The sequence below is a fragment of the Nothobranchius furzeri genome, chromosome 2 (genome assembly GCF_043380555.1).
Source record: "Nothobranchius furzeri strain GRZ-AD chromosome 2, NfurGRZ-RIMD1, whole genome shotgun sequence".
Lineage (NCBI taxonomy): Eukaryota > Metazoa > Chordata > Actinopteri > Cyprinodontiformes > Nothobranchiidae > Nothobranchius > Nothobranchius furzeri.
Window position 1 is genome coordinate 81,824,442 of NC_091742.1, and position 13,683 is coordinate 81,838,124.

At 41.3% G+C, this 13,683-nt stretch overlaps 1 protein-coding gene across 1 annotated transcript in view; it reads right to left on the reverse strand.

Annotated features, from left to right (window-relative positions):
• Positions 1 to 13,683, reverse strand: part of si:cabz01007807.1 (uncharacterized) — a 41,100-nt gene that overhangs the window by 14,494 nt on the left and 12,923 nt on the right. Inside the window, exons 4-17 of the mRNA XM_015946295.3 lie at positions 9,380 to 9,415; positions 9,245 to 9,298; positions 9,063 to 9,162; positions 8,142 to 8,989; positions 7,801 to 8,046; positions 7,601 to 7,702; positions 2,555 to 2,617; positions 2,401 to 2,460; positions 2,270 to 2,305; positions 2,127 to 2,189; positions 2,000 to 2,050; positions 1,824 to 1,886; positions 575 to 643; positions 417 to 497 (exon numbers count right to left, since the gene is read on the reverse strand). Coding sequence (XP_015801781.3) covers positions 417 to 497; positions 575 to 643; positions 1,824 to 1,886; positions 2,000 to 2,050; positions 2,127 to 2,189; positions 2,270 to 2,305; positions 2,401 to 2,460; positions 2,555 to 2,617; positions 7,601 to 7,702; positions 7,801 to 8,046; positions 8,142 to 8,989; positions 9,063 to 9,162; positions 9,245 to 9,298; positions 9,380 to 9,415 — 1,872 coding nt within the window. The remainder of the gene's footprint in view (positions 1 to 416; positions 498 to 574; positions 644 to 1,823; positions 1,887 to 1,999; positions 2,051 to 2,126; positions 2,190 to 2,269; positions 2,306 to 2,400; positions 2,461 to 2,554; positions 2,618 to 7,600; positions 7,703 to 7,800; positions 8,047 to 8,141; positions 8,990 to 9,062; positions 9,163 to 9,244; positions 9,299 to 9,379; positions 9,416 to 13,683) is intronic.

Genomic DNA, 13,683 nt, shown 5'->3' on the forward strand with positions numbered 1-13,683 from the left:
GGCACTAATATATTACTATGACTCACTCTGATTGGTTAAGGGTCAAACAAAGGTGTGTCATTCGCCTGGGGTAAGTTCCCTTTTCATTCAGAGGCAGAAATTCAACAGCAGAGCTGTGAATCGTGATAAAAAGGTCTCTCAAAAATGACAGACCGTCAGATGTGTAGATCGTAAAACGGTCTAAAATCGTCATATCGCCCAGCCCTATCTCCAATACTGATGCATGTTAGTGAGCTCTTTCGCAGTAACCAGCAATCATCATTATTCAGATCAGTAGTTTGCTACATAATATTTAAAGCCTCCTTGCGGCAGGGTAGTAGTGCTAATTTTGGTCCCAGTACCATGCCATATTTTCCAGCCATATTCATACGTCAGCATCTAATAATCCATGCAGCCGATATATTCTTATAACCAACCTTTAAATGTCCAATTGTTTTCCCCTCAGCTCCCAAGGATGATCTTCGAAAAAGGTTTGAAACTTTGGTATTCTTTTCTTTCTGGTATACAAAATATAGGTCATTGAAAAGAATTGTGAATTAATAGAAAACACAGAAAATAAGAAGTCACGGTTTACTTTGTGTTCCATGGGACCTAAAACATCATCCTCATGTTCTCCAGCAGAGGCGTTGGTTTCAGAACTGTCCTATAAAACAGAGGCAGATTTAAAGAACTATCTGATGGACCAAGAGTTCAGCTGACAGCTCCCACTATCAAACTAGAATTGAGCTTTAGCACAACTTGCTTCCATTTCCTGTATTTTTATTTTATAGACATCCATCTATTTACCACTCTTTTTCCAAGGTAGTGTCACAGATGTACTGTACAAGGTCTCCAAACACACCAGATTCAGTGGTTAAATCACCTGTTCTGCTCTGCAGACACCTGTTAATCACCTACTGATTGTAACCAGCAGAGAAACAAGTAAAATATGCTAGATGGTGGTGCTGGAGGACCAGGGTTGGATACCACCAGTGCTGGGAAAGTTAGTTTTAAAAAGTAATTTGTTATAGTTACTAATTACTTTGTCAAAAAAGCAACTCCGTTACCAACTGAGTTACGAGATTTTAAAAGTAACTAATTACCAAGAAAAATAACTACTTAGTTACTTTTTTCATTAAAGAATGCAAGAAAAATGGGTTAATTGAACTTACTTAATTTACTATAAAGTACTACAATAGTGAAATATAAATGACTAATGACTGGAACATAATAAAATGTATGTCAAAATGTTTTTATAAACATGAATAATTTAAATCAATAAGCACTTAACAAGAGGAACTACTAACAGGAACATTACACATATATTAAAAGGTCACTGTGTGATATTTAACAAGACCCCAATCAGCTAAAATTTTAAATTGCAAATAGAAACACCTGTAAAGTTTCCCGAGCCTTTAAATGGTCTCTCAGTCTAGTTAAATTACAGAAAAGAATGTAATTTTGCACAGTATTTTAATTTTTCCCAGCTTCACATAATTGTGTGTTTTTAGCAGCATTTCTGTTGCTGGTAATCTAGTAAGGGTTAAATAAATAAATAACATCCTTTCAAATGACACCAGAAGAGGCACAAGCCTGATGGAGGACTTACATTTACTAACTTGGGTCAGACCCAAACACAGAAGAGCTGAAGCTGGGTGGTAAACACACACAAGTAGTTCTAATAACACCTGAGCTCCATGACGTTTGAGACTGATGCATCAGTGTTACAGCGGGACTAAAGACCACTGACCTAGATGTTGGAGCTCCACACCTCATCTCAAGGCTGAGGCCTCCTCCAGCCACAAACATGTAGTTCAACAGGCACAGGTTAGGAATATTCTCACCTTGGCCTCTCTTAGGAGGGGCAAAGGGTTCCTCTTATCTTTGACATCATCTGGAAACTTGCTCTAAAAGTAAATAAATCACAATCAGACACAAAGGACAGGAAAACACATTAGAAACACTAAACAGGTGACATCTACAGGTGGAATACGAAGTTTCCTTATTAGATCCCGTTTACCTCTGAGGCTCTCTTGGAGAGCAGGGACTTTCTTAAACTCAGATTCTTTTTCTGCAACAAACATTTACAGTGAAGGTGAAACTAAGGCATTTAAGGTACAACACGAAGCTTAAAGTTAAGACATTACCTTCACGTGACCTCCTAAGGCATCGAAATCCTCACTGCTTCCTCCGCCAGAATCCCTGTTAACCTGAGAAAGTCACACGTTCAGCTTCTGTCATCTGCTTCAACATGAGCAGTCACATCTAGGAGACACTATATGTCACTGACCAGCATCGAATCTCTTCGTAATTTAATTTTTCCAGACTGAAAGGAGAAAAAAAGTTGAACACAATCAGTAATGAACATCAACAAGCACAGATTTACTAAAAGAAATACAACAAAGTACATAAAAGACTTACTGGTTTAAAATCAGGATCGACCTCCGGACTGTCCTCGGGCCAGTCTTCAACACATTGTTCCTGGTTTGTTTAAATGTAGGACATCTTTATATTAATCTACAAATCTAATCATCATCATTCTATTCTCAAAATAAGCTGAATAACTTCAACACACCTGTCCAATTAACAGAATGTCCTCGAAGACGACATAGTTGTCAGGAGTAACCAGTTTAGTCTCCTGGAAAATGTGACAATGATGAGAACCTGCAGTTTAGTGTACTTTATTTCAGCATTTAAGACCCGGCTAGGGCCAGAATATCAGCCATGTGTCTATTTTACAGGGTCTGGAGTTTAAACAGCATAAATTAGACACACTAAGCTGACAGCTGAGAGGGAATAACTCTGTCTTCTATGGTTGGAAAACAATCAGCTGGTTTAAATATTGCAGCAAACATGAGATTATTAAAGATAAATAATACAAGGTCAGATTGGTGGTAATATGGCTCATTTTAATCTATTAATACGTGCAAAGACTTTCAGAATAGTTTATGTTGATGCAAAAAATGGAAATTGAAAAGAAAAGTCAGGACCAATGCATGTGTCAAAAAGCTGACTTTAGTATGTAATTTTGTGATTGTGATCGTGATTTCATACTTTCCCTTTTGTTTAAAATACATTTTTTTTAAAGAACAGCGCTAGGCTGGTTTAGATCCTACCTGTCTGACAGACTTCATTTTGTAAATGTACATGACAAATCTTCATACTCCAGGGTTACTTGTGGAGTACCACAGGGTTCAGTGCTTGGATCAATTCTTTTTACTAAATATATATGCTCCCAATTGGTAAAATCATTAGACAGCATGGGATAAACTTCCACTGTTATGCTGACGATACTCAGTTATATTTATCCATTAACCCTGATGAACCTAATCAGTTTGGTAGATTACAGGCTTGTCTTGAGGACATAAAAAATTGGATGACTCTAAACGTTTAGCTTTTAAATCAAGACAAGATGGAAGTTCTCATCTTTGGACCAGAAATCCAGAAAAGGAAATTGCTTAGCCAATCACCTGACCTGAATGTCATTACATTAATCTCCAAGAACAAAGTAAGGAACCTTGGTGTTATCTTTGACCAGAACATGTCATTCAAATCCCAAGTTAAACAGGTTTGTAGGATTTCCCTTTCCCACCTTCAGAATATTGCTATGATTAGATGCATCCTTTCCAGGAGTGATGCTGAAAAACTAATTCATGCATTTATTACATCAAGACTGGATTATTGCAATTCATTACTTTCAGGAAGTCCACAGAATGTAGTTAAAAGTCTTCAGCTTGTCCAAAATGCTGGGGCTAGAGTTCTGATGAGAATTAAAAAGAGAGATCATATCTCTCCTGTCTTAGCTTCCCTACATTGGCTGCCTGTTAAATTCAGAATAGATTTTAAGATCCTCCTTCTCAAACATAGAGCTCTTAATAATCATGCTCCATCATACATCAGTGATCTGATTGTTCCATACGTTCCTAACCGAGCACTTTGCTCTCAGACTGCAGGTTTACTGGTGGTTCCCAGAATATCTAAAAACAGGATGGGAGGCTGATCTTTTAGTTATCAGGCTCCTCTCTTGTGGAACCAGCTCCCAGCTTTAGTCCGTGAGGCAAACACCTTGTCTACTTTTAAGACTAGGCTTAAAACATTTTTATTTGATATGGTCTATTGTTAAAATCTGTTAGCCTAGATCTGGACAAGTGGGTGTGTAGAGGGAGGTGGAGAGTACAGTCGGTAAAGACGGCTCTCCCTTGCCCTGCCTCCAACATGCCTCCATCTAAAAAGGCTAGGTTATCCAGTTATCTCTGTAGTTATGCTGCTATAGGCTTAGACTGCTGGAGGACACACTGACCACTTTTCCACACTACTACTTTCTTCTACAATCTGCTCTTTAACTATTATTTTCTGCAATTTCAGCTGTTAACTTAATTTTTTTCTCTAAGTGTTTTTCTCCCCAGAAGAAGCTACAATGATATTCTGCTGAGCTGTGTTGGCCTCATGGAGGGGGCCATCGTCTAGCACACCGCTGCTAATCACTTAAACATTCTCCCTCTCCTGATAATAACTTTTTGCTTTCCTTGACATTGGATGTGCTACTACTAGTTTGCCCATTTTATTATAGATTCACTAGGATAAATACAATAAAGTTCATCTCTCGCCAAATTTACTAAGAAATCACAATGTAACCATAGACACATCGCTTGGTGTGTGTGTGTCTGCTCTGTCTTCTCGATCCCCAGTGAGTCATGGTGGATGGCTGCTTATACTGAGCCAGGATCCTCAGGAGGTTTCTTCCTGTTAAAAGGGAGTTTTCCTCTCCACTGTCGTTAAATGCTTGTTTAGTATGAGGATTGCTATAAAGTCACTGACACTAGTCAGTGACTTGATGCAATTTGCCGGGTTACTTATATAGGAAACATTTTTTCGGATTGGCTTAATGAACTGACCTGGATTGGAATGTTTGTTATGTGAAGTGCCTTGAGATGACTGTTGTCGCAATTTGGCGCTATATAAATACAATTGAATTGAATTGAATTTTCGTCTTCTTTATCTGGAGTCAGGTCTCGAGGTCAGCAGCCTAAGCAAAGAGGCCCAGACTTCCCTCTCCCCAGCTACTTGGACCAGCTCTTCCAGGGGAATCCTAGGGCACTCCCTGGCCAGCCGAGAGACATAGTCTCTCCAGCATGTCCTGGGTCTTCCTTTAGGTCTCCTCCCAGTTGGACATGGCCAGAAAAGCTCACCAGGGAGGCATCCTAACCAGATGCCTGAGCCACCTCAACTGGCTTCTCTTGATGTGGAGGAGCAGTGGGTCTACTCCGAGCTCCTCCCGGATGACTGAGCTTATACCTTATCTCTAAAGAAGAGCCCAGACACCTTGTGGAGAAAACTAATTTCGGCCACTTGTACCCACAATCTCGTTCTTTCGGTCACTACCAAAAGCTTGTGACCATAGGTGAAGGTAGGAACATAGATGATCGGTAAATCGAGAGCTTTGTCTTCTGGCTCAGCTCTCTTTTCACAATGACAGATCAGTACAACGCCCGCATCACTGCTGACGCAGCAGCAATCCGCCTATTGATCTCATGCTCCATCTCTCCCTCATCAGTGAAACAGACCCCAAGGTACTTTAACTCCTTCACTTGAGGCAGGACCGCGTTCCTGACCAGGAGAAGGCATTCTACCCTATTCCAACTCAAGACCATGGTCTCGGATTTAGATGATTCTCATCCCAGCTGCTTCACACTCTGCTGTGAACCACTCCAGGGAAAGCAGGACATCACATTCTGATGAAGCCAACAGAACCACATCATCTGCAAAAAGCAGAAACAGATCCCCTCATCACCTTGGCTGTGCTGAGAAATCCTGACCATAAAAGTTATGAACAGAATCGGTGATGTCCAACTCTCATCGGGAATGGGCCCGACTTACTGCCGGAAATATGGACCAAGCTCGGGCACCGGTCATACAGAGACCTAAAAGCCTGTATCAGAGGGCCTGGTACCCCATACTGCCAAAGTACCAGCTCCAGAGTTTGGAGAGTCTGAGTACCCAGACTCTGCTTCCTCATTGGCAAACGTGTTGGGATTCAGAAAGTCTTTAAAGTACGCCACCCACCGTACACCCCACAATGTTCCGAGTCGAGGTCAGCAGCAAATGTCATTTTATTTAAAGATAAAATTTAACTTGGATTTTTATACTTAGTACTACTGTAGTAATAACTGCACAGTGTCCAGTAAGACTGGGCAATTGGATGCATTTATCGACGAGTCTGTCGTCAATAGCTTTTTTGAGGGGATTTTTTTATGCCAAAGAATCAGTTCCACAGATGACACACTACATACTTGTGTCAATTCAGCATCTTTTTTGCAACACTATGTACTTCTAAACCTGATACATTAGAAAGCTAGGATTCTTGTGGTTCCAGTGAAGTGTGCCTATAAAGGGTACAACCATAACTGTAGACATAGTAAACGCTTTTGCAAACCACTTGGGAATTCAAAATAATGTCATTGCTCAAAGCTTTATGTAATTTACAGAACAGAGACATCTAGAACAAAAAGTCTTTATGTCCACAAGGGTCCAATATAATTTTCCACAAGTCTTACATCTACAATCCAACATATTATACCACTGAAAACATTTGAAGTTTCCTTTAGATGTATGTCTTTCCCAGTATAACTGCCATTAGCAAACTTAAATTAGCTTAAACCTGTTGATAAATATCTTACCCGATTTAACAAGTGAAGGTTAACCCTTCTGTGCCGAGGAAACATCTTATTGGCAGATAGGTCTGAGGTACAGTCACCTAATCTAATAGTGATGTGTCGGTCGCGAACGAACCAGCTCTAAGAGCCGGCTCTATGAAGTGAACGACGGGAGCCGGCTCGTCATTGGGAGCCGTCACCCTCCCTCCCCTCCCCCTCTTGCTTTGGTGAAAGCCACAGGCGATTGGTCAACATGTGTAACTGCGTGTCCAGACTGTCCACACACTGAGCAGTAGGGGCGGGGAAGAGGGAGGATCAGACTCAGACACACAGCAGAGCACATGCGGGCGGAGGGAGAGGAGAGGGAATGAGGAGAAGGAAAAAGGAGAGCGAGAGAGAGGAAAGTGTGACGAAGATGGTGAGAAAATGAGCGACAGCAGTCGGAAAGTAAAGATTTCTTAAAATGTTCAGTAAATAAATCCATATAAATGATAAATATTTGATATATTGCATTTTTTACATTAGTAAATCATTGCATTATTTTGGTTATAAATGTACTCTACGCAACAGAAAATCTAAGGAGCCACTTGGGAGTCGAAAAGGCCGGCTCTTTTTGTTGAGCTGAGCCAAAAGAACCGGCTCTCTAAAAAGAGCTGGAATTCCCATCACTATAATCTATCATCTAGCTTTAGCCAACTGTGGCACAGGATATTTATGTATCAAGTAGTCAGTGAAATTCAGAAAATAACAAAAGGACCCCTTGTGGACAGCTCACAAACTGGTTAAGAGCAATTAGTGATTGGTTGAGCGCAAAATTCTAAACATCACCTGTGCGAATACAACCCCCCCACCCCCCCCACCCCCCCACCCCACCCCCACCACCATTATTTGTTGGACAATGATCTAAATACAAATATTTGTAACATTTACAAAACAAAACAATTATTCAAATGAATACACTTGCATACCGGAGTCTTTGATTTGAGACGGAAACTTGGTTTGGGTGGTTTGGTAGGGAGTTTGAAGAATGATTTAGGGGGAGGTGTAAGTGCATCTGGTTCAGGTTCAATCTTAAACAAAAGGTCAGAGAGATGTCATGTTCATTTAAAAACAGTAAAACAAGTGCAAAACATGCACATTGGAACTAAAATGAAAGCTAAATGATTACCTGAGTGATGGGGTTTACAGAGACCTCTGGCTGGGGAAGTCCCTCTGGTTTTAGGGGAGTTTCTGACTGAGGTGGTCTCTCGGGCTGTTGTGGCCTCTCTGGTTCTTGTGGTCTCTCAGGCTGGGGTGGACTCTCAGATGTTATGGTTTTTTCGAGGAGTGTTGGTTTCTCTGGTTGTGGTGATATTTCTGACCTGTGGCGCCGAATTCGAGGAAGTGGTCTTGGTGGACGCTTAAAATTTGACCCCTTCACAAGTGAACATATGAAAATTTACTGACTCATTGCACAGAATTAGGGCATTAAAACTAGACAATTGTTTACTCATGTGAGCCGTTACATACGTTGGTTATCTCAGTTTGAGATTGGCTGGGTGACGGGGACAGACCAGCAGCCTGAATGAAAGAAGTAGGTTGAAGACGGTCTCGTGGCTTGTTGGGAGGCTTTGGTGGGACGGCTGGAGGCAGTTTTAATGGTGTCCTCTGTAGATCTGTTGGTGGTGGCGTACCCAGCTTTACCTCGGAAGGTGTAAAGAACAAGTCAAATGCATTTTTTTCTTTAGCTTCTGAGAAGCATGGTTGAAATATGTCTGAGGTTCCATTAGAAAAACTTTGGAAAGGGTCCTGTAGCTTAAAAGGAGTTGGGCCAAAAGGGTCATCCAAACTGGAGACATCAAATAGATTCCTAGGAAGTGGACTTGAGAATGGATCAACTGTACTTGCAGATGAAGAAGAAAAAATGTCTAAATTACTCCTAAAGGAGTAATTATCCACTGAATTTTGAGTATCTTCTTTTCGTTTGACAGCAAAAAGGTCTTCAGTCTTAGCTGGAACTGATTGAAACAAATCAGCTTCTGCTGTTTTGCTTTTGTGAAAAGGGTTTCCTGGAACAGTTTGTGAAGCCTGGAACAAATCATTTTCTTTTTCCAGCTGTGCTTTGAAAGGATCCACAAAAATATCACAAGACTTTTCCAACGTGGCCATCTCATTAGGATGATCAGTACGGAGAAACTCCTCCCCTTTGTTAGCATAGAAAAGATCCTGCAGTTCATCTTTTACAGAGTGAAAGCCATTTTTCTCCCAGGGTTTAGACAAGTTCTGTTTCCGAGACGCATTTCTGCTAATAAAGCCCAGTGGGTTGATGTTTCTATCATGAAAATCATCCCTGGCAGTGGCGCTGTGGTCCAAAGTAGCTGAAAGACATCATCATGTTCATAGGTCTGTTACTGATGTTTAGAAATGTTGGATTAATTTAAAAAGTCCTACTTTCAGTATCCTGATAATCAGGTGGAGGGAGGATGATGGTGTTCGCTGCTTCTGATTTACTTCCAGAACTCTCCCTTATGTGACCCAAGCTTCCAGACTCCTGAAACCAGAACACATGACTGAGAATGTGTTCAGTAAAAACAGGTCATTTCTGACCAAAACGTACTAATCTGTTTACATACCATGTAATATGAATGAAAAGGGTTTGCCCCAGTGGAAGTCCCTGGAGCTCCATTCTGATAAACAAAAACAAAATACAGCATAAAAGGAAGTGTTCAATTTAGCAAACTGTGATAAGACAACATTCCAAAACATACCTGTTGGTTGGAAAGAAGAACGTCTTGCACTCCATTCTGAAAGCAACAGGAAATAACAGAATTAATTGGATGTCAAACCACAGAAGGTACACATGATGATCAGAAGCTTTGGATTCAGTGTAAAAAAAAACTTTATAAAATCTAGCATATAGAGATTATTACAGGATTTTCCTAGGTGTTAAGTATAATGTGTGTGCTCTCATTTGTTGGGGTTTTATTTTGTAGGGGTACTTCCTGTTCTGTGTTTTTTTTCTGCATGTTTATGTGAGACTATATTAAAAGGGAGAGGAAATCACATTTATGAGATTCCCAGGAAGTAAACTGATGTCTCCTGAGTGTTTGTCCCTCTGACATAGTTGCTTTGGTATACAGGTGCTGGCCAGTAAATTAGAATATCATCAAAAGGTTGAAAATATTTCAGTAATTCCATTCAAAACGTGAAACTTGTACATTATATTCATGCAATGCACACAGACCAATGTATTTCCGATGTTTATTACGTTTAATTTTGATATTTATAGGTGACAACCAATGAAAACATCAAATCTGGTATCTCAGAAAATTAGAATATTCTAAAGGCCAATGAAAAAATGTTTGTTTCTCTAATGTTGGCCAACTGAAAAGAATGAACATGAAAAGAATGTGCATGTATAGCACTCAATACTTAGTCGGGGCTCCTTTTGCCTCAATAACTGCAGTAATGCGGCGTGGCATGGACTCGATCAGTCTGTGGCACTGCTCAGGTGTTATGAGAGCCCAGGTTGCTCTGATAGTCGTCTTCAGCTCCTCTGCATTGTTGGGTCTAGCGTATTGCATCCTCCGCTTCACAATACCCCATAGATTTTCTATGGGGTTAAGGTCAGGCGAGTTTGCTGGCCAATCAAGGACAGGGATACCATGGTCCTTGAACCAGGTGCTGGTGGTTTTGGCACTGTGTGCAGGTGCCAAGTCCTGTTGAAAGGTGAAGTCTTCATCCCCATAAAGTTGGTCAGCAGCAGGAAGCATGAAGTGCTCTAAAACTTCCTGGTAGACGGCTGCATTGACCCTGGACCTCAGGAAACAGAGTGGGCCAACACCGGCAGATGACATGGCACCCCACACCATCACTGACGGTGGAAACTTTACACTGGACCTCATGCAACGTGGATTCTGTGCTTCTCCGCTCTTCCTCCAGACTCTGGGTCCTTGATTTCCAAAGGAAATGCAGAACTTGCTTTTATCAGAAAACATAATTTTGGACCACTCAGCATCAGTCCAGTCCTTTTTGTCCTTGGCCCAGGCGAGACGCTTCTTGCGCTGTTTCTTGTTCAAGAGTGGCTTGACACACGGAATGCGACACCTGAATCCCATGTCTTTCATGAGTCTCCTCGTGGTGGTTCTTGAAGCGCTGACTCCAGCTGCAGTCCACTCTTTGTGGATCTCCCCCACATTTTTGAATGGGTTTGTCGTCACAATTCTCTGCAGGGTGCGGTTATCCCTAGAGCTTGTACACTTTTTTCTACCACATTTTTTCCGTCCCTTCGCCTGTCTGTTAATGTGCTTGGACACAGAGCTCTGCGAACAGCCAGCTTCTTTAGCAATCACCTTTTGTGTCTTGCCCTCCTTGTGCAAGGTGTCAATGATTGTCTTTTGGACAGCTGTTAAGTCAGAAGTCTTCCCCATGATTGTGGTGCCTTCAAAACAAGACTGAGGGACCTTTTAAAGGCCTTTGCAGGTGTTTTGAGTAAATCAGCTGATTAGAGTGGCAGCAGGTGTCTTCTATATTCAGCCTTTTCAGAATATTCTAATTTTTTGAGATACCAAATTTGGAGTTTTCATTAGTTGTCACTTATGAATATCAAATTTAAATGTAATGAACATTGGAAATACATTGGTCTGTGTGCATTGCATGAATATAATGTACAAGTTTCACGTTTTGAATGGAATTACTGAAATATTTTCAACCTTTTGATGATATTCTAATTTACTGGCCAGCACCTGTATACATGCAGATTCGGCTGAAGACACGTCTCTGCTAACAGGTTATGGGCCCTGCGAATATCTGAACTGACTTAAGAGGACCCCACCGCCACCAGGAAAGTCGCGAAGTACAGCGTGTTTGGTGTGGTGAGGACTAGCATGCTAAGATAGCATAATGAGCAAGCGTGAAGTGGAGACGAACAGCCGATGTGCGAGACTGGTTTTTGATGGAGACGAGAACAATTATGAGCTATGGGATACAAAATTCTAAGGACATCTTCGACTACAAGGTCTTAAGGACACAATATTGGACATTACTGAGGGAGATGATGAGGATGAAGACAAGAATGCCCAGGCCTATGCTGAATTAATACAGTTCATGGATGATAAGAGTCCATTACTCGTGATGAGAGATGCTGCCGACGATGGGCGTGAAACATTGAGGATACTGAGAAACTACTATGCGGGAAAAAGTACACTAAGAATTACTGAACTGAATTCTCTGAACAAAACAAGCAGTGAGAGTGTGACAGATTACGTCATACAGGCAGAGACTCTTATTACAGCCCGGAGAGGCACTTGGTGATGGTCTGCTGGTAGCAATGGTGTTAAAGGGTTTACCAGACACTTTCAAACCTTTTTCTGTTCACTTCACACAGAGTGAATCAGAAATAAAGTTAGCTGATTTTCAAAACTAAACTACGCAGCTATGAGGACACTGAGAAAATGCACTTAATGGAGCAAGAAGATAATATCATGAAGGCAAGATTGCAACCCAGAGTCAGGCTTGCAGCACCATAAGGTCACCATCAGTAACACACTACAATGGCAGGGAATCAAATCCTGCAGTGCCAGACGTGTTCCGCTGCTGAAGCCAGTGCATGTCCAGGCCCGTCTGAAGTTTGCCAGAGAGCACATGGATGACACAGCAGAGGATTGGGAGAATGTCATGTGGTCAGATGAACCCAAAGTAGAACTTTTTGGTATAAACTCAACTCGTCGTGTTTGGAGGAAGAAGAATACTGAGTTGCATCCCAAGAACACCATACCTACTGTGAAGCATGGGGGTGGGAACATCATGCTTTGGGGCTGTTTTTCTGCTAAGGGGACAGGACGACTGATCCGTGTTAAGGACAGAATGAAAGGGGCCATGTATCGCGAGATTCTGAGCCAAAACCTCCTTCCATCAGTGAGAGCTTTGAAGATGAAACGTGGCTGGGTCTTCCAACACGACAATGATCCCAAACACACCGCCTGGGCAACAAAGGAGTGGCTCCGTAAGAAGCATTTGAAAGTCCTGGAGTGGCCTAGCCTGTCTCCAGACATCAACTACATAGAAAATCTGTGGAGGGAGTTGAAAGTCTGTGTTGCTCGGCGACAGCCCCAAAACATCACTGCTCTCGAGAAGATCTGCATGGAGGAATGGGCCAAAATACCAGCTACTGTGTGCGCAAACCTGGTAAAGACCTATAGTAATCGTTTGACCTCTGTTATTGCCAACACAGGTTATGTTACAAAGTATTGAATTGAATTTTTGTTATTGACCAAATACTTCTTTTCCACCCTGATTTACAAATAAATTCTTTAAAAATCCTGCCATGTGAATTCATGGATTTTTTTTCACATTCTATCTCTCACAGTTGAAGTGTACCTATGATGTAAATTACTGACCTCTGTCATCATTTTAAGTGGGAGAACTTGCACAATCGGTGGCTGACTAAATACTTTTTTGCCCCTCTGATTATATATATATATATATATATATATATATATATATATATACACATATATGTTCCCAATTGGTAAAATCATTAGACAGCATGGGATAAACTTCCACTGTTATGCTGATGATACTCAGTTATATCTATCCATTAACCCTGATGAACCTAATCGGTTAGTTAGATTACAGGCTTGTCTTGAAGGCATAAAAAAATTGGATGACTCAAAACTTTTTGCTTTTAAATCAAGACAAGACTGATGTTCTCATCATTGGACCTAGGGTTGTCACTGTAACCAGTGTAGCGTTGAACCCCGGTAAAATAGTTGACTATAATAACCGTCTTGTTTTTTAAAAATATATATTATCTCGCTGGATTACCATGGCTGCGGTGTAGGGGCGGTGACCCTTACCAGCCACCGTATCATCTGCTGAAGTTGCCAGCGGCACATGCTCACTTTGTTGTTTACAACCAAAATTTTCTTGAAGCTAAAGCTGAAATAATGGCCAAAGGAGGAGACAGCAGCGCTCAAGACATTTATTATCCCCCAAAGAAGACAAAGTCGAAAATATGGGCGTTTTTTTGGATATTTGAAGAATGCCGAGGGACAGTTGATAGAAGACAGCT